Raw genomic sequence first — 26582 nt, 5'->3', positions numbered from 1 at the left:
TGGGCATTATTTGAGTTACCATTGTTGGTTTTAATGGTGTTTGTCTGAGATAAAATCTTACAAAAAGATGTTAATTTTGTGCCTCTAATAACACTTTTTCGTTGAGTTTAATATTTATTTGAAGATACGTTTACTCTCCGTATCTATATCTGGACATTCTTTTCGTATTGGTAATAAGACTTAATATTTCCTGCTGGTTCATAGATGCAGCAAAAATAGCGTTCAGTCCCAGCACAGCCAACAGAAGTCGTGGCCTTCCACACCATCTGAAGTGAAAAATGAATGAATGAACTTTATTGCTCGACAATCGTACATGGTACAATGTGTGGCAGAAATACAACGAATCTACAAAACTAAACTATCTTATTACATTTCTTACTACAAACTACTATCTATACAGTATATGATTTACAATATGTTCATGTATTTATGATATGGTCTCGCTTAGGAAATAAAGTGTACAGAAATTTGGCTACGTAAGCATATATGGTAGTTGGGCATGACAATAATTCATGGAATGTATCGTACTGTGTACCAGATTGGGTGAACTTTGTCTTAATAGTAATAGTCTGTAACAATGTATCTCTTTCTTAACTATATGTGGAAAAAGTCATAACAAAGTGAAATTCATCTTCAATACTCTTATTACAAGTGGGACACAGTCTCTGAGTGGCTGGTGTGTTGTGCTGATTCTTAGATTAGTTATGCTAGTTACGAACGATTTATTATAAATTGATGTGAGATAATCTTTCATGCCAAAGTGTTTTTTGATTTTAGAATATGTATGAAGTTTACTAGTGTTTCTAAGTTGTTCTTTCCAGCCAGAAAGAAGAGTAGAAACAATTGGCCATTTTACCGGCATCAATGGAGTTCATTATTTTCGTTGCATCTTTTTACATGTTTTGTGTCTGGTTGGTTGGTTGTGTTGATTTAAAAACAGAGGTGACAGGAAAGTGGGTTTAAAGGTAAACATGGAGACAGAAAATAGAATTCAAAGGTCATAGAAATGTATATACATGTAAACGGAGGCGGTGCCAACAAGCCATACACATGTTCCTGCTAAATACTCTGAAGGCACTTGTGGATCTCTAATATACCTAAACAAGACTGGCAATGAAAACATACATTGCCATGGCGACGGTGGTTGCTGTTAGGGTTATTGTTTGCATGGCACTGTCATCATTTCATGATTTTTAGGAAGACTTGGAACCTGTTAAGTCTAGACAGATACAGTGCACTACTCCCCTGAGTGTATAGTGAACCCGAGCCCCGGGATCACAGAAAATAGGGCCATCCGGGACAGAGATGTCTTCCCAATTGGCCAAGGGTTTCCAGGAATGTGGTCATAGATGTGGGTCAGAGACATGCCTGTGGACATTCAATTCCTGTGGAAAAAACGCCTGTACCATTCCTAGAATTCTTGCAAACTGCACACAATACTGTACCATTAGGCTCCTCCCTGAGACGTCGCCGAAAATGGTGGGAGGGATTTAGTCGTGATGTGGGAGACTAAACCTAAGGCAGACTGAAGTTACGCGGAGAGAGGGACCAGAGACCCGCTAATTACCCGCTGTGATCCCCGGGGGTTCCTCAGATCCACTCTTGATTATATTTGTAAGAAAATGTTAAAGCAGGACATGTTTAAACACTTGATGTCAAACAAGAACGAATGTACAGTAGACAAACTATGTAATTACGTTTCCAAATGTTTTAAAAAGAGAGAAGAAAGGGCAACTAACAGTAGATGATAGGTAGTTTACAGTATTATTGTAATGTATACATTCCTAGCACTTTTGCATTAGAATATAGCGTACCAGTATGAAATACTCATGTTTTACATACTGGACATCCTCTTGTGCATTTAGCCCATCTGGGCAAGAACATGCAATAAAGATTCATATCATCATCATCATATCATATAATCAACCACTGTACATGAATTAAAAGAATCAGAAACTGACACCCGTCACTAATATGCTAAATGCGATTCCTTGGAAATGGTTTTTAATTGTGTTGCTGTAAATTGAGTTTGAGTTTTATTCAGATCCACAATTGCATTACCTGAGATCTTACCTGAGTAAAGTGACCAGCAGTTTCCACATCCCGTAGAGGATGGCGTTGATTGTAAAGCGGCTTTTCTTCGTACCAGGAATTCACAGCTGTTTTACAGTCCACTTTTGGAAAATTGTACATCTGGTTTTCTCCATGTCTGCAAAAGAAGGAGGAAAAGATTGTCAATTCTTGATTTTGCAAACGTCCGGTAGTTTTACATAAGTTTTCAATGTATTTATATGTATTAAACAAAGGTTTATGTTAACATCGGGGCGTACTACATTGCCATGAATATAATAAGAATTTCAAAAAGAATCTATAACAATATCGTAACAACGAGGCGATGGCTTGAACTTTTGGGAACGTTAGAATTAAAAGCATTATATACCAGTTTGTCAAATCTGATAAGTTATGATAAATATATCAGTTCAATATTTCATATTCCTGCAAACATGACATTACTTATTTTACTACAATGGTTATTGTTCTGATCTACCAAATATAATTAAATAATTAAAAACGGAACTTACGGAACCATTTTACCGTCCACCAACCACCTGCGGTATACTGGGCTTGAATGCTGCAATGGAGAATTGGCGTCCCGTAATGCCGTCACTACTTGCTGCGCAAACTCCGCACACTTCTGCAAAGGAATTTTGTGGCATCCGGTAAAGCAAACGAATACGTTAAAATCCGGGTTTGCCTCCGAAAACTATTTAAGAAGTTAGATCCCTAAATTCTTGATGGCTAACACTACAGTGCCTTGACGATAGAGGGCGTTTTTCTGATCCAATTCATTTGTATATACTTGTATGTAATAAAAATTTAAATCAACAGTTATTACAATTTTAATCCATAGAAGCTTATCTTTTGTTGTTGTTGAGGTTGTTTTGACAAATTGATGATATGTTCCAGTTCTGACTGATATCCTGATCTCAAAATGGACCGGAATTTTATTCGTTTCCTTCTTTTTTAAATTTTTTTCAAATAATAGGTCATCCCCTTAAAAGTAAAAACACAGCTATGCGACATACAACGTACAATACTGTTGCAAATAAAAAAGGAAAAAGGAAAGTGACTTTGGTCCTGTTTTAGCTCACTGTAGAGCTTATTTAGTTGTGATAGAGAGGACAGAAGCTATGTCCAGTATTTGCAGATTCATTATATAAGGGAAATTCCCCCCTTTCCGTCAAGCATAATGAACTGTGGACTACACGCTACTCAGGATTGCGACCGTTCTCAGCAGCCTTTATGTCATGTGAGCAACATTGGCTGGAGTTAATATTCAGTTTATTTTATTTCTTTACTTACCTGACACCAAGTCAGATCCTCAGCACCGTGAATCCTTCTTATATCATTGTGGAGCTTCAGACAATCATCCTGTGCAAATGTGTCATCTTCTTTTTCTGTTGACTCTCGGGTATCGAACGCTAGGGACACATTTTGTTCTTTACATCAGTTACATTTCGAATCACACAAGTATGAGTTAAAATCAGACTTTGGGGATAAAATAGAAAGAAATATAAAAATATTACGAAAGGATGCCAAGTGCTGGCATAACATGAGGGGCCTATGCTCTGGTCAAATATAATTTAGAGCCACAAAAATATCTGTGAAGCTAAAATAAACACGTTAAAACTATGGTTGAATGGCTATTTGAATTTTATAATGTAAACTTATAATCATTCGGACATTCCCCTAAAAAACTTTATGCCGATCTTATTTTCTAAGCTTTAATGTTTTCTACTACTTCTGTATCTATATATAATAACTAGTTCTATTTTTTTTATTTGTTTTGTTGTTCAACATCTAAGGGTTTTATTAATCATTTGTTTTTCATATTAGCATTTTGCATTTTTAGCATTGATAGAAATATTAAAAACACTAAAATATTTTTTTATATTTTAAAAATGTTGGTAATACTAACTAAACTGATGAAAACAACTTACGAAAAAAACACTTAAATATTTTTTTTTATATTTTAAAAATGTTGGTAATACTAACTAAACTGATGAAAACAACTTACGCATATTGCAGATTCCACAAGCTTTGGGACAGTTACACGCCATGAAATACTGCAAGCGTGGCTTTTCCTGAAGACGGCGATTGGCGAAAATTTCGCACATCTGATCCGGATACTTGTTTTCACACACGAAAAATAAGGGATCTATAATAAATGATAAGGGTATTAAAGATTTAATATATAACATTAGTATAATACAACAAAATTTCCTCTTCTTTTTATCAAAGTAAGCCGGAAAAATCATTCTCTATTGCATATAAGAGCGTATTTAGGTTGTACAGGTGACAAAATATGACACCTTAGGTTTGTGATTAAAAGTTGGAAACAGTTCAAAGCTATGCATGTTAATGTAGAATAAATAGTCTTTATGTTTTAGTCCTAACCATTAATGTCAGATATGTTAGTAAATTACTCAAATATTTCAAAATGAATGCAAATTGAAATAACACAAAATGTTTAAGATTAAAACTATTTTAATTTCTGACATAATTCATTGTATAATCATCCCCTCATACCTTTTAAAATATAAAACAACGTGATTTCTTAATCTATATTAAATGTTGAAGAATGTAGAGATCTTATGTTGTCTTTGAAATAATATGCATGTATTTATTTCTTTAAATGCAATCATGGTTTGTAGTCCCTACCTACAACACAGACTCCACAACTTGCGGCGCAGTTTTCATGCATCCAAACTCGGTAAACAGGAGAGTCACAGTGCTTCTTCAGTTTGTAGTAGTTACAGGCACAGTTGCTGTACACGTTCTTGCATTCAGTACTCCTTTTTGCAACCTGTTCAACAAAAGACTTGTTTTTGTTTTGCGTGTGTGTGTTTTATTTCCGATTTAGTTCAATATCCGAACTAGGAATTTCTGTCATATTTATTACTTAGAGTACTATGCTGCATAAATCTATGTTGTGTGTGCATTGATCTATTTTTTTGGCATATACATATACGCACAAACATACACACACACGCACCAACACAGAGATAAACTCTCATATACGCAACCAATGTTTATGCACAAACATATAACCCCACACAAGCACACAGACACATTTGTGCATACATACCGACACAAACACGCGCTCACATGCACGTGCATACACATTGTATTACACAGAAACCTAGACACACAAACCTAATGTTTAAAATTTCAGACTTGTTGCGCACACGCACACACATACATTTGCACGTTTACATGTGCAACACACACACACACACACACATACACACACGGGTACACTACACACGTTCACACAGACAAACTTTCAGAATCATTTCATGAAATTTGAACAGCATTGTCGCAGTCAGATTAGTAAACTTACTGTCTTTACTGCGATCTCGCTTCCAGTGAAGCTCTCCCTCTGCTTTTCATTGGTTGGGAAAGTTTCTGAAAAAGAAGGTACTTTGTAAATGTAATGACCTTGCCTATTATTATCTAGCGGCGGTTTTAATCAAAATTCAAGACATTTCTTTGCGTTGTTAGGCCCCTCAACAAAATGGTGGTCTGAAATGTTTTGCAGATTTGGTGTTTAATTTCAATCAAACCGCCAAAAACATGTCACTGTGCGTCATGGCTCTTTGATATGCTGCCAACAGTTTTGATCAGAAGCGTCTGTAAACAAAGAGTAAAGGAGGGTTATCCGAGTATAAACATCCATCGATCACTTTTTATTTATAGTAAAGTGATAAGATAGGCGTCAACAGATACTGATCCTGTCAATATAAGGGTAGATCAAAAAGACAGAGGCCTTGTCCAAAATAAATGGGCAGGGTTTAATTTTGGGGACATAATTATACACCTTAGTATTTGCAAGCATCCTAAGCAATGGTGTATGGGTTGTCGAATCAGAGTTTCTTCTTTCAAAGATCAATCATATGGACAAGTTGGATTAACTGATAGTAAGGTCTTACAAAGTTATGAAGCTAATGCTACTCGGTATTCCCGGCTACATTCGGACCGGAATGGTTTTGATCTACACCCACGCACTGCACGGAAAGGATCCCTGGCATGTCCGATCATTGTGGCTGGTGCCTCTACTTCTTGGAATACCATCCTTCATAAACAACATTTCTAGGGGATGAATCTAACCAAAGCTAAGTACTCGTTAATTTTTTTTTCACCTAGGTGAAGGAAATTCATTCGTGAAGAGATGCTTCACGGACAAATTTAGGATGATTTTGTTGCTCATTTTCAGGCCCTGCCCAAACACAGAATTCTTCCATTCTTGCATGTGCACTTCTGAAGGGCGAGAAAAGCCATGGTCTAAAAATGGGATTATCTAACATATTACGGGCATTAGCCCACACTGACGCAATTTTATGGATGGCATCCTCTAAAAATCCTAGTTTTCCACCGTAAATTTTCAGAGGATGCCATCTATGCCGCGCACTTGTCACCCTATGACTAGTGCGCGCGGGCAAATAATGTAAAAACTAAATCCAGTCAGAAATGAACTGCTAAACCACAGAAATACGAAGGTGGTATTGTGAATTTGCGGTGGTAGCAGTAGTGTATGATTACTTTCACGGCAAATCGGGACATGCTGGCCCTTTGTTGCATTCAAGTCGGCACTGTAATGAGTTCTTTAGTTACATGGAGCTTGACAAGCCTAAGTACCATCCTCCGAAGTTACCGCCGGCTTCCTTTTGCCGCATGTAATAGCACAAAGGCAAGAGTGTCTAAAAATGTCATGTTTTGGAGAATAGGCAAAAATCAATGCGCGCACGGACCTCATCCATGAATTAAGTCAATTATTAAATGGTTTTCATAGCTCTTATTGACGCAGTCGTTCATAATCTACATAGAATTAAAAAAAAATAATAGTCAAACCTAAGAAAAATCTTTCCAAGGAGCCTCTAGGACTTAAACGTCAGTGAGAACAAAGAGTAGATAGAGGGATAGAAAGGGGCCGAGGTTTCAAATGGTCGGGCATACACGTCTTCCTCTAATAACCTACGTAATTAAAACAAATACATAACCAACAATTATTGTAACAGCTCTGGTGTATTTCGTTCTACCTTATTTTCTTTCCTATCAAATACTTTTTAGAATGGCATTGCGTGCAAAGAAATGCCACTTAGTGCATTGCAAGCTGCACGCAATACTGTACCATTAGTGCATTGCAAGAAACGTCCTTTTGTCTTTGTGTCGAACATCTGTACGTTATAGGAAAAAGACGAATGAGAAAGAAGCTAGAGCTTTGGTCAGGGATTTGATGATCTTCAGGTGCTACCTTTTAAATAAAACCCAAGAAAGTAAGGTGTCGTGTTACCCTAAAACAGACCACACAGAGAGTCTCTGAATCCCGGACATAACCTAACCTCTGCATCCGTATACGTGTGGGCAAACATGTTTTTGTCTAGTCCACTTAAAAAAAAAACATTTTTGCCACGTAAAAAAGAAATGTATCAAATCCAACAAAAACATGACCTAAAATCAAACCTTACCGGTCCCGTTATTATAACAAAGCCATACAATAATAAACACCGGCAAATTTGGGGCATTTTGAAACGAAATTAAGCTGTTGCGCGTGGATTGTTGTCAATGACAAGATCTGAGATAGACCCGAAAATATCCAACCATCAAACGACTAAAGTGTCCGCGGTTTTATCAAAGGTGTTAACTGATCTCTAGGCACCGCCCAGCTCCGTTAAAGATTTGTTAAAACAAAACAGAATTAAGTAAGAAATCCTTAAAACTTGGCACTGGTGCAGTTTACCGCTTTAAGGGCTAAACTGCTGTTATGGTGGATACACATGTTAGATCCGCTATGCTTTAAGCCAGTTAAATATGTCTTAATCCTTACTTGCAACGGGAAGTAGAGGTAGAATCACGAAGAGAACGGCGATGTGTGCGAGGACCCTCATCTTGTAGTCTTCAGCCACGGCAATTTTCGTCTCAGTCTAAAATAGAGAGGAAGAATGAAGACAAGTTTCCAACGGGATCGCTGGGAGACGTTCTGGCGATCTCGTGAGCTTCGTGTTGTTTATAAATCTCCGGATGACGAATGCAGAGATTTCTATCAGTCCTATATAATGGGACATACGTGCGTGTATTCAAGGTTTATTTTTGATCGGGTCAGATGGGTCGGGATTGGTCAGTTTGGTAAGGATATTACGAAGTATATGCTAGGTGTGCGCAAAAGTGACATATGACCACCATCAAGAGATCTAGAGTGATATATCTGTGGATTACGTCCATTCACATTAATATGCTTTGATTAAAGACGATAATGGTTTATTAGAAGGATGGTTGATAAAATGGTCTCGTATGTGATTATTTCACCAGTTTTAAATGAAAAGGTTTCCTTTTCAATGCGGATACATGACGGGTGGCAAGATTGTGAATATTAAAAGTCCTACCAAATTTCTTTTAAACTTATAATAATTAATAATATGACAAACCTTCTAAAACAGTAGCCACATTCTACTTATCATATTAAGAACACGTTTACTAAAATTCTGTCTTTGTTTCTACATTTCATTCTTTCAATTCTGCGTTGCAAAATGGAGGATGGGGCAAATTAGGCCTAGGACACAAAACATATACCTTAAAACACTAACGTCATGTCAAAATATCGACCATTTCTTGGAAGTGTTATTGTAAACACAAAACCCCTTCCAAAAAGATTTCATTGGACTGAAAACTCAGCAGAACAATTTATCCAATCCCTCAGCCAACCCCAAATCGTAGACAGATTGCAAGCTCTTTTAGTTAAAAGTAGCCCAAAAACAACAGATGAAATTGAAAATTATGTCTTCTACTTTACCTAAACTACAATATTGGCAGATTCTTTGCTCTAGAGGAGTGCGGTTATGTCTTCCTGATTCAATTCGTTAATTGTGACAACTGATTCTTAGTTTAGTAATGGCAGATCTGTGACGTACATTTGCGATCTTAAGATAATCTTCTTCATTAAATGAGTGTTTATAAGATTACCAGAAAGCGAGAGGAAGTTGAAAGTACTTGTGTACTATAGCAGTTTTATTATCAACATTGATGATGTACTTTGTCAATATGTGACCTGTCTTTAGCCCAGTGGGGCAAAATGTACAATAAAGGTCTTCATTCATTGTAATATTCCTCATATATATTCGCGTGACGACATGTTTTGATTTGATCCGTATGCATACTGATGTAACCGATCGGCTTAGATCAAACGGTCTTTTCTCTAGGCTGACGCAACCGACATGCAAATCGTCACCACGCACGTCTGTCCGGGGCGTATACTTATTTATCTGTAGCCTTGCGCATCACACAATTGACGCTCGAGGTCACCTTTACTCGAGGACATCTTTTGAGTAACTTGCTGGAGCCATGTTGACATGTTACTGGTTCCGCTGTGTTCCATTGTCTAAAATTTTGAATTATGAAATTAGTAGCTAAGGATAGACGTCTACAGACCTGGCAGTAACGAACTAGGCAATTTTTTTTTTAATTATTGCATCGACAAGCTTAAGGCTAAGGTTTCACAAAGGTATATGCAAATAACATCTGTGTCCATAATATCACAAGGGTCCATAATATCGCCACCTTGAAAAACAGTGTGCTTAAAGATATTTTTACTGCAACATACTTTTGGTATGCACTCCTTCACACATCAAATGTACATACCTAGGATATGTTGCAGTAAAAATATCTTTAAGCACACTAGTTCTCAAGGTGGCGATATTATGGACCCTGGTGATATTAGGGACACAGATGTTATATATATTACATATATATACATATATGGCCTCTTTATTTTGAGTTTCTTTTTTGAGCATACTTAAGTCACCACCTCTGCATTACTGTCAATATACTTGTTTACGTATTGATCTGAAGATACAGGTTTACAGAAGTGATTTTTTGAAAAAAAAATGAGTGTATCAACTCAAAGGATAAGACGGTGCATGTCATGTTGCTTACAAATGTCAGATAAACCGACGTTTAAGATTTTGACACCACAAGATTAAACGTTTCAAGTCTAAGGTCAACAAACAGCTGTCGTCTCTGGCTGTACAATAACCAAAGTATTTAAGTGGCTCTCATGAGCTTTGTATTGTGGTGAATCCATGATGTAAGTTTAAAAAAAAATGATTGACGCTTGAGGTCGACTAGTGGGTCCACCATGTCGGCTTCATGTTTACATGTTTATGTTTTCCTTGGTTATATGTTTTGTGTCCTCTGACACGTCCTGCACGTAGCATTATGATAAAATGTTTCTTTATAGTCAACTAACTACACATTTAGAATAAGTATATTCCCGGTTCTGAACTTTCTGTAAGAATAAAAGCTATCATGTGAGACATGAGATGTCATATGTATCGTAGAGATTTTGGGTCACATTTGATAAAAGAAAGTTTCACAAAGGTCATAACGAAGGATGTTTTCAGGGTATATGTTGTTTTTATGTCAACACCTTTGGATCACCGCCAATACAAGGACACTTAGTATTGGTCACACACAAAATATAGATTTGCTAAAAGAATAAATTTATAATTGTATATTGTGCTAAATGTGCTTTATAACCCCTCGCTCTACACATAACACTTGGTTGCCGCTCTTGGAGTTAACATGTTGTTCCCATACCTAAATGTGGTTCCGCTAAGCATATGCTCTCAAGTCTGGATCCTCGGACTTACCAGGCAGTATTTCTTTAAATATATCATATTTTAATTACTACAACATGTGCTTAGAAGATAGTGGCATTATTCTAAGTTTTGAACAAATTCACAAGGTTATATATAGAGCCTAACAAAACATCGTTATATTTTGAGTGACTATTTTGGGCAGCTGAGGTCACCACCTTTGTAGTACCGTCAATAAACAAAGACATAACCCACGTATTGATTTAACGTAAAAAGTATAGCTTTGCAGAAGTGATTGATTACAGAATTATTATTATTAGCATCGTCAGGTTAAGAAGATATATCACCTATTGCTTACCGATAAACTACGTGTATCTACCTAAGGTTAAGAAGATACATGACCTGTTGCTTACTGATGCCAGTTTAACGTACGTTTAAGTCTCTTACACCACATAATTGACGCTCAAGGACACCTAATGAGTGGCTTCATGTTTATATGTTTATGTTTTCCTTGGTTATATGTTTTAGGTTCTTTGACACGTACTGCAGGTAGTATCAAAATAAAACGTTTCTTCCTGGTGTATCTGATTACACGATTAGAATAAGCATATGCCAGGTTATGGACATTCTGTAAGAATAAAAGATATTATGTGGGAGTTGATAGGCCATACGTATCGTAGTGATGTTGGGTCTCATGGGAATAAAGAAAGGCCAACAAAGGATGTTTTAAGGGTATAGAATGTTTTAATGTCAACACCTTTAAGAAGATGCATCACCTATTGCTTACCGATAAACTACGTTATCAAGTTGAACTTAAGGTAAAGAAGATGCATGACCTGTTGCTTACTGATATCAGTTTAACGTACGTTTAAGTCTCTGAAACCACATGATTGACGCTCGAGGACACCTACTGAGTGGCTCCACCATGTCTGCTCCATGTTTACATGTTTATGTTTTCCTTGGTTATATGTTTCAGGTCCTCTGACACGTCCTGCACTTAGTACCAAAATAAAATGTTCCTTCGTGGTTTTCTGATTACACGTTAGAATAAGCATATGCCAAGTTCTTAACTTTCTGTAAGAATGAACGTAATTATGTGGGAGTTGATTAGTCTTATGTATCGTAGTGATTTTGGGTCTCATGGAATTAAAGAAAGTTTTACACAGGCCACGAGAAAGTATGTTAAAAATGAGTAGATTTTTTTATGTAAACAGCTTTGAATCACCGCCAACACAAGGACACATTACCATGGATTGGGTACAAAAAATATAGATTTTCTAGAATAATTTATTTGGAATTGAATATTGTACTAAAATATGCTTCATAGCCCCGCGCTATATAGCCTCACATAACACGTGCCGCTCGTGGAATTAGTATGTTGCTCCCATTACAAAATGTAGTTCCGCTGAGTATATGCTCTCGAGTCCGGATCCTCGGACTAACGAGGCAGAATTTGTTTAAAATTATATCATATCTTTATCACTACAGCGTGCTCATGCAAGGCGGTGGCATTATTCTATAGCTAAGTTTCCAAAAAAATATTTCACAAGGTTATATATATGGCCTCTCAAAACATCGTTATTTTTGAGTGACTTTTTCGGGCAGCTAAGGTCACCACCTTTGAAGTACCGTCAATAAACAGAGGCATAACCAACTTATTGATTTAACGTAAAAGTATAGCTTTGAAGAAGTGATTGATTACAGAATTATTATTATTAGCATCGTCAGGTTAAGAAGATATATCACCTATTGCTTACCGATAAACTACGTGTGTCAACTTAAGGTTAAGAATACGCATGACCTGTTGCTTACTGATGTCAGTTTAACGTACGTTTAAGTCTCTTACACCACATGATTGACGCTCAAGGACACCTACTGAGTGGCTTCATGTTTACATGTTTATGTTTTCCTTGGTTATATGTTTTAGGTCCTCTGACACGTCCTGCACGTAGTATCAAAATTTAGTGTTTCTTCGTGGTTTTCTGATTACACGACTAGAATAAGCATTAGCCAGGTTCAGAACTTTCTGTAAGAATGAAAGTTATTACGTGGGGGTTGGAATGTCATATATATCGTAGTAATTTTGGGTCTCATTGGATTAAGGAAAAGTTTTACAAATGCCATAAGAAAGGCTGTTTAAGGGGAATGGAATGTTTTATGTCAACACCTTTGAAGCACCACCAATACAAGGACACATTACCATGGTATTGGGCACACAAAATATAGATTTTTTAGAATAATTTATTTGGAATTGGATATTGTACTAAAATGTGCTTCATAGCCCTGCGCTATATAGCCTCAAATAACACGTGCCGTTCGTGGAGTTAACATGTTGTCCTCATGCCAAAATGTTGTTCCGTTGAGTATATGCCCTTTGAGTCCGGATCGTCGGACTTACTAGGCAATAATTTCTGTAAATTATATCATATCTTAATTACTACAGCGTGTGCTTACAGGGTAGTGACATTATTCTAAGTTTCAAGGAATATTTTACAAGGATATATATTGCCTAACAAAACAACGTTATATTTTGAGTGGCTATTTCGGGCAGCTTAGGTCACCACCTTTGAAGTACCGTCAATAAACAGAGGCATGATCCACGTATTGATTTAACTTGAAAGCAATAGCTCTGGAGAAGTGATTAATTGCAAAACTGTTATTATTAGCGTAGCATCGTCAGGTTAAGAATATGTATCACCTATTGCTTACCGATAAACTAAGTGTATCGACCTAAGGTTAAGAAGATGCATGACCTGTTGCTTACTAATGTCAGTTAAACGTACGTTTAAGTCTCTGACACCACACGATTGACGCTCGAGGACACCTACTGTGTGGCTCCACCATGTCTGCTTCATGTTTACATGTTTATGTTTTCCTTATGTTTTAGGTCCTCTGACACGTCCTGCACGTGGTTTTAAAACAAAATGTTTCTTCCTGGTTTTTGGATTACACGATTAGAATAAGCATGCCAGGTTATGAACTTTCTGTAAGAATGAAAGTTATTATGTGGGGATTGGAATGTCATATATATCGTAGTAATTTTTGGTCTCATTGGATTAAGGAAAAGTTTCATAAAGGCCATAAGAAAGGCTGTTTAAGGGGAATGGAATGTTTTTATGTCAACACATTTGGATCACCACCAATACAAGGACGCATTACCATAGTATTGGACACACAAAATATAGATTTTCTAAAATGATTAATTTGGAATTAAATATTGTACTAAAATATGCTTCATAGCCCTGTGCTGTATAGCCTCAAATAACACGTGGTTGCCGCTCGTGGAGTTAACATATTGCTCCCATGCCAAAATGTGGTTCCGCTGAGTATATGCTCTCGAGTCCGGATCCTCGGACTAACGAGGCAGAATTTCTTTTAAAATTATATCATATCTATATCACTAGAGCGTGCTCATGCAAGGCCGTGGTATTATTCTATAGCTAAGTTTTCAAAAAAAGTATTTCACAAGGTTATATATATGGCCTAAAAAAAAACATCGTTATATTTTGAGTGGCTATTTCGGGCAGCTAATGTCACCACCTTTGCAGTACCGTCAGTAAACAGAGGCATGATCCACGTATTGATTTAACGTAAAAAGTATAGCTTTGCAGAAGTAATTGATTTCAGAATTATTATTATTAGCATCGTCAGGATAAAAAGATGTATCGCCTATAGCTTACTGATAAACTACGTTTCTTACTAATGTCAGTTAAACGTACGTTTAAATCTCTTACACCACATAATTGATGCTCAAGGACACCCACTGAGTGGCTCCATGTTTACATGTTTATGTTTTCCTTGGTTATATGTTTTGTGTTCTCTGACATGTCCTGCACGTAGTATCAAAATAAAACGTTTCTTCCTGGTTTTCTGATTACACGGTTAGAATAAGCATAAGCCAGGTTGTGAACTTTCTGTAAGAATAAAAGTTATTATGTGGGAGTTTCAATTTCATATATATTGCAGTGATTTTGAGTCTCATTGGATTACGGATTTAATTCACAAAGGCCATGAGAAAGGCTGTTTAAGGGGAATGGAATGTTTTTATGTCAACACATTTGAATCATCGCCAATACAAGGACACATTACCATAGTGTTGGTAACAAACGAAATATAGATTCGCTGAAAGTATGAATTTAGAATTGAATACCCTACTAAAATGTGCTTTATAACCCCTCGCTATAGCCTCACATAACACGTGGTTGCCGCTCGTGGAGTAAACATGTTGCTCCCATGCCAAAATGTAGTTCCGCTGAGTATATGCTCTCGAGTCCGGATCCTCGGACTAACGAGGCAGAATTTGTTTTAGAATTATATCATATCTTTATCACTAGAGCGTGCTTATGCAAGGCGGTGGCATTATTCTATAGCTAAGTTTCCAAAAAAGTATTTCACAAGGTTATATATATGGCCTAACAAAACATCGTTATATTTTGAGTGGCTATTTCGGGCAGCTAAGGTCACCACCTTTGAAGTACCGTCAATAAACAGGCATAATCTACGTATTGATTTAACGTAAAAAGTATAGCTTTGCAGAAGTGATTGATTGCAGAATTATTATTATTAGCATCGTCAGGTTAAGAAGATGCATCACCTATTGCTTACCGATAAACTACGTGTATCGACCTAAGGTTAAGAAGATACATGACCTGTTGCTTACTGATGCCAGTTAAACGTACGTTTAAGTCTCTTACACCACATAATTGACGCTCAAGGACACCTACTGAGTGACTCCATGTTTACATGTTTATGTTTTCCTTGGTTATATGTTTTAGGTTCTTTGACACGTACTGCACTTAGTATCAAAATAAAATGTTCCTTCGTGGTTTTCTGATTACACGTTAGAATAAGCATGCCAGGTTCTGAACTTTCTGTAAGAATGAACGTTATTATGTGGGAGTTGTCAAATATATCGTAGTCTTTTTGGGTTTCATTGGATTAAGGAAAAGTTTCACAAAGGCCATAAGGAAGCATGTTTTAATAGTATAGAATGTTTTTGTCAACACCTTTGAATCACCGCCAATACAAGGACGCATTACCATAGTATTGGACACACAAAATATAGATTTTCTGAAATGATTCATTTGTAATTGAATATTGTACTAAAATATGCTTCATAGCCCCGCGCTATATAGCCGAACATAACACGTGGTTGCCGCTCGTGGAGTTAACATGTTGCTCTAATGCCAAAATGTGGTTCCGCTGAGTATATGCTCTCAAGTCTGGATCGTCGGACTTACTAGGCAATAATTTCTGTAAATTATATCATATCTTAATTACTACAGCGTGTGCTTACAGGGTAGTGACATTATTCTAAGTTTCAAGGAATATTTCACGAGGATATATATGGCCTAACAAAACATCGTTATATTTTGAGTGGCTATTTCGGGCAGCTAAGGTTACCACCTTTGAAGTACTGTCAATAAACAGAGGCATAATCCACGTATTGATTTAAAGTAAAAAGTATAGCTTTGCAGAAGTGATTGATTGCAAAATTATTATTTCTAGCATCGTCAGGTTAAGAAGATACATCACCTATTGCTTACCGATAAACTAAGTGTATCGACATAAGGTTAAGAAGATGAATAATCTGTTGCTTACTGATGTCAGTTAAACGTACGTTTAAGGTTCTGACACCACATGATTTACGCTCAAGGACACCTACTGAGTGACTCCACCATGTCTACTCCATGCTTATATGTTTATGTTTTCCTTGGTTATATGTTTTAGGTTCTCTGACCCATCCTGCACGTAGTATCAAAATAAAACGTTTTTTCCTGGGTTGCTTATTACACGATTAGAATAAGCATAAGCCAGGTAATGAACGTTCTGTAAGAATAAAAGCTATTTTTATGTAGGAGTTGATAGGCCATACGTATCGTGGTAATGTTGGGTCTCATGGGAATAAAGAAAGGCCATAACAAATGATGTTTTAAGGGTATAGAATGTTTTTATGTCAACACCTTTGAAGCACCACCAATACAAGGACACATTACCATGGTATTGGCCACACAAAATATAGATTTTATAGAATAATTAATTTGGAATGGAATGTTGTACTAAAATGTGCTTCATAGCTCCGCAATATTTAGCCTCACATAACACGTGGTTGCCGCTTGTAGAGTAAACATGTTGCTCCCATGACGAAATGTGGTTCCGCTGAGCATATGCTATCAAGTCTGGATCCTCGGACTTACTAGGCAGTACTTCTTGTGAATTATATCATATCCTAATTACTACACCGTGTGCTTACAAGGCAGTGGCATTATTCTAAGTTATAAAAAAATCACAAGGTTATATGTATGGCCTAACAAAACATCGTTATATTTTGAATGGCTATTTCGGGCAGCTAAGGTCACCACCTTTAAAGTACCGTCAATAAACAGAGGCATAATCTACGTATTGATTTAACGTAAAAAGTATAGCTTTGCAGAAGTGATTGATTGTAGAATTATTATTATTAGCATTATCAGGTTAAGAAGGTGCATCACCTATTGCTTACCGATAAACTACGTGTATCAACTTAAGGTTAAAAAGATGCATGACCTGTTGTTTACTGATGTCAGTTAAACGTACGTTTAAGTCTCTTACACCACATAATTGACGCTCAAGGACACCTACTGAGTGACTCCATGTTTACATGTTTACATGTTTATGTTTTCCTTGGTTATATGGTTTGTGTCCTTTGACACTCCCGCACGTAGTATCAAAATAAAACGTTTCTTCCTGGTTTTCTGATTACACGATTAGAATAAGCATAATCCAGGTTATGAACTTTTTGTAAGAAAGAAAGTTATTATGTGGGGATTGGAATGTCATATATATCGCAGTAATTTTGGGTCTCATTGGATTAAGAAAAAGTTTCATAAAGGCAATAAGAAAGGCTGTTTAAGGGGAATGGAATGTTTTTATGTCAACACATTTAAATCACCGTCAACACAAGGGCGCATTACCATGGTATAGGCACACAATATATAGATTTTCTGAAATGATTAATTTGGAATTGAATATTGGACTAAAAAATGCTTCATAGCCCTGTGCTATATAGCCTCACATAACACATGTTTACATGTTTATGTTCTCCTTGGTTAAATGTTTTGTGTCCTCTGACACGTCCTGCACGTAGTATCAAAATTTAGTGTTTCTTCGTGGTTTTCTGATTACACGATTAGAATAAGCATAAGCCAGGTTCTGAACTTTTTGTAATAATAAAAGTTATTATGTGGGAGTTGAAATGTCATATATATTGTAGTTATTTTGGGTCTCATTGGATTAAGGAAAAGTTTCACACAGGCCATAAGGAAGGGTGTTTTAATGTCAACACCTTTGAATCACCGCCAATACAAGGACTCATCACCATAGTATTGGACACACAAAATATAGTTATTCTGTTAAATTGGAATTGAATGTTATACTAAAATATGCTTCATAGCCCTGTTCTATATAGCCTCACATAACACGTGGTTGCCGCTCGTGGAGTAAACATGTTGCTCTAATGCCAAAATGTGGTTCCGCTGAGCGTTATGCTCTTAAGTCTGAATCATCGGACTTACCAGGCAGTAATTTTTGTAAAGTATATCATATCCTAATTACTACAGCGTGTGATTACAAGGCGGTTACCCTTATTCTAAGTTTCAAAAAAAAATTCACAAGGTTATGTATAGGGCCTAACAAAACATCGTTATATTTTGAGTGGCTATTTCGGGCAGCGAAGGTCACCACCTTTGAGGTACCTTCAATAAATAGAGGCATAACCAACGTATGAACTTAACGTAAAAAGTATAGCTTTGCAGAAGTGATTGATTGCAAAAGTAATATTATTAGTAGCGTAGCATCGTCCTTATTGATAAACCTACTACCTTCGAGTAAGTTTCTGACACCACATGATTGACACATATGAGGACACCCTCTGAGTGACTCCACCATGTCGGCTCCATGTTTACATGTTTATGTTTTCCTTGGTTATATGTTTTGTGTCCTCTAACCCGTACTGCACGTACTTTCATAAGTTAATGTCGATATTTTGTATGGTTGAATGATTGCATTGTCAGAACTAGCATGTGTCAGCCTATGACGACATTTTCTTATTATGTGGTAGTTGAAAAGTTTTATCCATAGTAGAGATTTTGGGTCTCATATGATAAAAAAAGGTCCCAAAAAGGCTTTGCGGAAGTATGCTTTGAGGGTAATGAATTTTTTAATGTCAACACCTTTGTAGTACCGTCAATACAAGGACACATTACCTTGGTACTGGTCACACACAAAATATAGATTTGCTGAAAAAATTAATTTAAAAATGAATGTTATACTAAAATGTTCTACATAAACCCACGCTTCGAGGTGGCAAATTGACAAGGGTTAAAATGTGTATTTAAAATGAGAACATTTTAACCACGACAGGACCATTGGTGGCTATTATTACTTATTTAGTAAAGGTTAAAAGGTTTCTGTCTTTCTCTTTTGTTACCTTCCTTTGAGTGAGCATAAAATTGGATGTATCTTAGAACTATATGACACTTTTAAAAATGTTGCAATCACTGAATAACAGAGATTATATCGTTCTGTATATCCTGGGCATATCTATTGCTTCACACATCACGTGGTTGCCGCTCGAGGTCACCTACCGAGTGGTGACAATATTGCCAGTTTTTTTTTCCCTAATACACATTTGAAACCTTTGATATCAAAATTTTAATGGTACTAAGTGCAGGTCGTGTCAGGGGACCTAAAACATATAACCAAGGAAAACATAAACATGTAAACATGGAGTCGACATGGTGGAGTCACTCAGGAGGTGTCCTCGAGTGTCAATCATGTGGTGTCAGAGACTTAAACGTACGTTTATCAGTAAGCAAGGGGTGATACATCTTCTTAACCTGACGATGCTACACTGAGAATAATCAATTTTGCTATCAATCACTTCTCCAAAGCTTTATTTACGTTAAATCAATACGTGGATTATGTCTTTGTTTATTGACGGTATTGCAAGGTGATGACCTTAGCTATCCGAAATAGCCATTCATATAAAGATGTTTTGTTAGGCCATATATATCCTTGTGAAATATTTTTCAAACTTAGAATAATGTCATCGCCTTTTGAGCACACGCTGTAGTAGTAAGATATGATATAATAATTAAAAAAAGACTTGCTGCATAATAAGTCAAAAACTGCTCGAGATCATATGCTTGGTAAAACTATATTTTGGCATGGGGGCAATACGTTACCTCCACACTTTTCTCTCAGTGAATTAACACATTGAAGCATAGCTAGACAAATGGACAATCTATATCACCAAGTAAACATTACGTTACAAGAATATATGTGGTTTATGACTTTGTATTGTAAGACATGAATCTTATTCCAATATGTGTACTTTACATGTCACATATACAGACATTTTAGCCTTCTTGTGCCATTGTTATAGCACTTTTATGCATATATTTCTTTTAACTGTTGGTGCTACTTTATACATATAAATGAGTTTTACAGTAATTATTTGTAAGAAAATCCAAGCATGTCCTCCCCTGTAAACAACAATAAGAATATAAAACTTCTAAAAATAATACAAAACATAAACATTGGCATTGCCACCTTAGACCAACTAGTAACATCAGCTTTACGAGTATTGTACCTCGCTAATCTTTGTAATAGAAACTTTGTTTGTCATAGTACATAAGCTGCCTATTGTAATGAAAAGATCTTTATAACCTCTGTAACGCACTATTTTTGGCGACATCTCAGGGAGGAGCCTAATGGTACAGTATTGTGTGCAGCTTGCAATGATTCTAGGAATTATACAGGCATTTTCTTTCCACAGGAATGGAATATCCAGGCATGTCTCTCGTTCACTATACACTCAGGGGAGAAGTGCACGGTATCTGTTTAGACTTACAGGTACCAAGGCTTCCTCAAAATCTTGAAATGATGGCAGTGTCATGCAAACAATAACCCTAACAGCAACCACCGTCGCCATGGGAATGTATGTTTTCATTGCCAGTGTTGTAGTTGAAGTGACCAAGTTTGCACGAATTTGTGCCTCAAACATAGATACTTTTTTTACAGGTTCAGGGATAGCAGATAAGTTTCCCCAGGGTGTGATAGCCTTCTTCGCCCCAACTCCCAGTATCCCCAAACCTGAGCTGGGTGACCGGCAGGTCATTCTTGTGGGACAGGTACCCAGAGTCCTCGCGCCACGTGTGATCATTGGCGTCACAGTTGCACCTACCAGAGCATGGACCTGTTTTGCCAGAGATCATTTAACAAAAGCTTTATTACCTTTGCACAAACAAAATGCAGCATATTACAAAGCAGAAATGAAAACTCAATGTTCTGAAAATTCGCTTATTCTATTCTCCTCTGAGGTACTAGTAAAATGCAAGCGTATATAAGTCCTAATTACCTGTTTGTCCACAGGCACATTTCCCACTCCCAGGACTGGCACCTCCCCAGTAGTCAGCCTGGCGACCGTCCCAAGTCACCCACCAGGCATGTTGAATGATGCCAGAAACGCCCCAGATCAGTGAACCAGAGCATTGATACTGGGAATGCATGTGGAATTATTACCTACATATCACAATTAATGCAACATCATATTATACAACAAAAGATGTATGAATGGTATTGTAGTATTGTTATCCATAAAACATCTGCCTAAGATGCCACTACAATCTACTACCCAAGCACAGTTTGGTAGAAAAATCGCTACGTTCTAGTCCCATAACCGATTTCTTGTCTGACCTCTTGTTAGGGAGGTTGGATACCGACGGGGTGTGTGATAGAAAGGTCATACAATTTATTAGGATCCTTTGATTGAAGAGCTCTTCTAACCCTGTTCAGATGTTGTGCTAAAAACTCCGACTGACATTCTTTGTAGGTTTGTAAGACTTGATCCCAAGCTAACCTCTCGCATGTCTCAAGCTATAAACAATAATTCATACCTCCATTAAATATGTAAGGTTTGATCATGGAAATAAGGTCCTAATTAACACCATCTGGTTTAATCTATAGTTTTCTAAACCCAAATTAAAATCTATTTAGCTTGGAATATTCCTATCCTTTGGCCATATTCCAATTCAACATTTCCTCATTAATTATATCAACTCTTCACTAAGAAATCACAGAATTTTACATTTATTATGTATATTAGGGTGATATTGGTATAATTGCTAAACTTTTAAATTGTCAATTTTGCGTCCAACTTCTTGTTAAATAGTTTGGTCAAAAGTGTTGCATATGTAAAAAAAATGACAGTAATTTATTAAAAAAACGTATGCTCGGATACTATTTCAAACCGTCTTTGGTTTGCATGCAACTGACCTTGAATGAAACTGGTCGGTACAGAAGTGAGAGTTGAAGCAGAGGTATGTTGATCATGATAACCGCTTAGGCACGCCTCGAAGGTGATTAAAAAACAATACCTAGGCCACACCAATTTAATTTGTTGTTGCTCGATTTTTTTTTCAGAAAAAAAAAAAAAAACAGGAGCGACAGGGAAAAAAAAAACAGGCCAAGGCACCCCATGATAGCCAGAAATGTTACAATATGAGCCATGAACACACTAGGTTGGTTTATAATCAATGGATTTTAAACTTTTAATGAAACAAAATTGCATTGTTACATTGAAAAACTTAAGAACTAGGAAGAAAAGGTTAACGTTAGACCGCAACGTCTGCTATGTAATAGTATATTTATCTAAAGAGTAACCGACACTGCACTGTTAACTGTTTCCTGTTCCGAGTTTATGTTCTTGTTGTGAGGGCTAGCCCTTTATAATAGCCTCCCGCTAGTTGGGCAGTCCTGGCTGTATATACTGTAATTCTTGATTTGATAACGGTCACTTAATTATAGCGGTTTTAGCGGTCACTATTCCACCGCTAAATTTTCATGATCGCAACTTTTTTTACCACTTCAGCCCCCCTCCCTCTTGCCCCAAGCTCGTTACGGTACGAAATCTAGGTAGAAATACAATCAAATGTTAAGCGTCATTTGTACTACAAAATGTAAAAGCGTTAATAGCGTGCTACGACTAAGACGAATCGAAAATTCGGAAACCAAGCGCTGTGTGAAAAAAATGGCGTCACAAGTTTTTCGAAAATTGCGAGTCAACTTTTGCGGCAAAAAATACGATTAAACGTTACTGTTAAAGGCTATAGTGTCTGTAGAACTTTCTCGAGGGCGTCATGGATTCCATTACGCTCCAATCCTAGGGCGAAGACGCCGGGTTTCGCTGTAAGCTCGTCTGCGGCGCCGGACATGTAGCGACGTGCAGCGGCATGGAGCTTGGGGAGGGGGGCGGCGGTGCCGCACGCAACACAAGCGTGCGTAATTACGAACTTTTTGAAGTCACCGCGCCGCTACAGTACTTTGTAAATTATTTACTTCCAGACACCATCGGCGTGCCTGTTTTGTTTTTTCTTTGTAAAAATCGATTTTCGCTGGCGTAAACTGCTTTTTTCTTATTTTCTTTAAAAAAAAAAAGGCCAGCGTTTTAATGTATTTTTTTACACACATCAGCCATGTTCACACCGCTATAATTAAGTGACGTAAGGTTGTCCATCTTTTGCCGACCGCTATAATTTCCAACCGCATTTTTAAATGGATTTACAGTATATGTTTTATGCAGCCTAATAAATCAAATCAAAAGGACTTTTTTCAACCGTTGGGGCCAAAATGTGTCTTTTATTGAGCATTTTGCAGTTAATTTAGAACCATTTTGTTGCTTTTTTTGCAAATCAGAAAAAAATGGATAGGGCGATCCGAGAAGCAACAAATTAAATTGGTCTGGCCCTACCTTGATGTATTGTTTGCAGTGACTTGACTGGTTCACCAAGGCTCTCACTTGCTCCACACTATTCCAGTATATCACATTCTTGGAGTAGCTGCCTGAATCCTCAAACCCATTCACATGTGTCCGTGTCTCACTGTCGTGGCCAATAAACGTAACCGCTGAAATCGTAATAAACCGTTCAAACATTAGGCTGTAGTTATTGTAGACATTCTCCTATTCGTCTTAATAAATTTAGCCGTTACTAGTTTCTTGCGTGTGTCACTATATAACAGGGCTCAAGTAGTACATAGACCATGGGCCAGGCAAGTTTACTGTCTCAGCACTCTTTGCCAATTTTCCTAACCTGTTTGTCCCTCAAGGTCACATTGAACATCCATCGGTGCGACCCCACGTCCTGGTCCGTCAGGGTCGATGATGTAGAGTTTCCGTTTTTTAAACCCACTCATTTCTGCTACTTCAGTGCAGCTAGCTGGTACATTGCATGTATCTGTTTGAAAAGAATACCATTTTAGAAATAAGTGCATCTTTAACCATTTGTCATTGTAACAAAAACATGTGTGCTATTTTGTAGTCGCTTTTATTCTAGTAGCGTCACTGGGTGTCAACACAAAAAGGCAACATCCTAACATATCTTACTGTGTGATTTACCTAGAGCTACCCAAATATCCTAAATGCCTAATATTTATATATAAAAAAATTATGTAGATGTACAAAAAGCTAAGTCTAAGTAAGATAACAAACAAACAACAACAACAAAAATTCACACACCGGTCTCAAGGGCACTTTCCACCTGTATCTGCTTACCCCCCATCTCTCGGAGTGCATCTTTGATTCTATCCATGTCTGTCTGGTGATGTTCAAACCAGCCGGCAGTTGGTAAACCAGACAGACGCCTAGGTGGAATGTTCCAACGCCTATATAGGTAATGATCGGAATATTTGTTAGGCATCCAAAGTGTGTTAAAGCAGTTTGTTGTAATTGTTATTAGTAAAGCGAAGGTTATTTACAAAAGAACATATAAGAATGAAAGTCATTGACTAAAAAACTGCATATGTAAAACACCGGCCTGAGGAAAGATTATGAAATGCATTTTAAACCAGAAATGGTGTAGTTTGGAAGATTCACAATTTATAGTTCCAATTCCAATCAAAAAGTTCCTTAATCTTGTATTCTTACATTAATGATCTTCCAGTGATAATCTTTTCATGATCTTGATTCATGTAGCAATGTTTGTATATATATATAGATACTTTTTATATAAATCTTTACAAGAAATATTTATAAGAGTCAGATTAGCTCGTTAATACTAGAAAAAATTGTAAACTGTATCTGTCTGAAATGTAAAATACCGTACGATTTCCGCAATCGTCAGTAATGTCATTAATGTGTTGCAATAAAAAACATGGGGATTCTCTGTAAAACAGTTCTTTTCACTTTGAAACTACCCGCCAAGGTAAAAAAAAAAAATATTAAAAGCTACAAGTTAGTAAATAAAAAAGCACTTACCCGAGATTGAAAATAATAGTTCCATTTGATACCACCATACCTTTTAGGAGAGAAGGGCCTGTTGCTTGTACCCATTCTGTGACAGTACCTAAGATACATGCCAACAGGATAACTTTAAATTGACGGTTCCAAGCCATTGTGCATAATTTTCTCTTACATCCCCGTGGGCATAATATGGCAGAACTGAAAGATGAAAATGTTTTAACCTTTTACATGATTGAGACGAAGTTTTCCAGACTGATTAACTCACCCAAACAAACTGTTATGCATAAAAAAACATTTTGGATGGATCAGTGCAATAAAAAAATAATAATCTATAAAACAAAGATTTTTAGCCTTTTATGATCTAGTTTTCATCTAGATGAAAGGCATTTTGAGGCAGGTAATTTTTGTTTCTTCACTAGAAATGGTACTTTGATTTTGAAATCAACGCATTTGAACTGCACAAGATCTCCCTACCTTGGTGAAAATACGTACCGTGTGCGTTGAGTAGCCCCCCCCCCCACACACACACACGCAAATATAGAAGAACTTCATTGCGATTGTACAGGGTACATTGTATGGCAAGTAGGTAACAATAAGTAGCATAGTAAAATAGATAGGTATAGAATAAAACTCAGCAAATTATATATAGAAAAGAAATAATCAAAAGTTAGCTTAGGCTTTACAATCAACCACATATTATACACAAAAGTAAAAGTTTTTCAACACGTCATTTACATGCGTATAATAAAAGAATGCAGGATATGGCCTCGATGATGTAGTCTGTGTTGCCATAAATAGACGCTATTTATCCCGGACAGGCTTTTTCGGTAACCGATTGCCTAAGATGACCACTCTAAACATCGTATGCACGCAGGCTACAGATCGGAGCAGCTTAATTTCTACGCCAGATATGGAATTCTGAACGACACAACTGTCTTCCCGGTGACTTTTGCTGTCTTACAAGTTTCAACATCACACAGTTTCCACTGCTGTGTTAGACTGAAGTCACTAATAAAGTAAAACAGAGATTTTTTTAAATTGAACCAAGAACGATCTGTTTACTTTAATGCCAAAAAATCATCCTCACATCGGTAGTCTATCGCAGAGATGTGTTGGCCTCTTTACTATTGTTGGTGTAAAGCTGATTAAATTTTAACCACACTTAGAAAATGTAATATGAAGAATCAACATACTTCAATAGAAATGCCTGCGAGGTGGGTAATTTAAGTGAGAATTTAAACCTCAACGCGTATGGCCCTTCTCATTTGAAAACCAATAAATTCAAATACTAATAAATTTGGTTTAATGCTACTGATGGAATTAATACACTTCAACCATTGTTTTTGGAACATTTTTCTTTCTTTTAATGTTCAGCTTGCTAGAGACAAGTCAGTATTTACACACTTTCAACGTTCTTCGTAGGTTATAGGTTTTGGCAAGAAGTGAATGATGAAAGGTCTGGCTGTGCGTAAATATTTCTATCACAAAAAAATCGTCTTAGGCGTTCAGTTTTGCACACAGGCAAAGTAAGCTGTTACAAGTTATATATAATAACGCTTAAATATCTGACACCTTATGAAGATCGTACGCTGGTACGGCCCCACTTGGAATATAGTGCCACCGTCTGGGACCCGCATACCATCAAAGGGATA

General features: G+C 36.9%; 1 protein-coding gene across 1 annotated transcript; it reads right to left on the bottom strand.

The window, feature by feature from the left end:
• Positions 1-1559: 1559 nt before the first annotated feature.
• LOC109475946 lies at positions 1560-23885 on the bottom strand. Its single transcript, XM_019776786.1, has 10 exons — positions 23783-23885; positions 23491-23597; positions 7889-7985; positions 5405-5469; positions 4723-4867; positions 4079-4219; positions 3364-3482; positions 2583-2695; positions 2074-2209; positions 1560-1601 (listed from the first exon to the last, which is right to left on the bottom strand). Exons 1-10 carry the CDS (start codon positions 23883-23885, stop codon positions 1560-1562), a joined length of 1068 nt encoding a protein of 355 aa, XP_019632345.1.
• Positions 23886-26582: the final 2697 nt, after the last annotated feature.

Source organism: Branchiostoma belcheri, unplaced genomic scaffold, assembly GCF_001625305.1.
Source record: "Branchiostoma belcheri isolate BF01 breed outbred unplaced genomic scaffold, Haploidv18h27 scaffold1, whole genome shotgun sequence".
Classification (NCBI taxonomy): Eukaryota; Metazoa; Chordata; class Leptocardii; order Amphioxiformes; family Branchiostomatidae; genus Branchiostoma; species Branchiostoma belcheri.
Note: the sequence above shows the minus strand (reverse complement) of the source record. Positions and strands in the feature narration are given on the sequence as shown.

What these genes read in the sequence shown, in the direction of transcription:
- LOC109475946 (XM_019776786.1), bottom strand. Translation starts at nt 23,885, where the DNA reads ATGAGTGGGTTTAAAAAACGGAAACTCTACATCATCGACCCTGACGGA. An exon ending in ACCTCTACTTCCCGTTGCAA is followed by an intron (nt 5,470 to 7,888) that starts GTAAGGATTAAG and finishes CTTCTTTTTCAG; the next exon opens with AAACTTTCCCAACCAATGAA. An exon ending in GTGGACGGTAAAATGGTTCC is followed by an intron (nt 2,210 to 2,582) that starts GTAAGTTCCGTT and finishes CTTCTTTTGCAG; the next exon opens with ACATGGAGAAAACCAGATGT.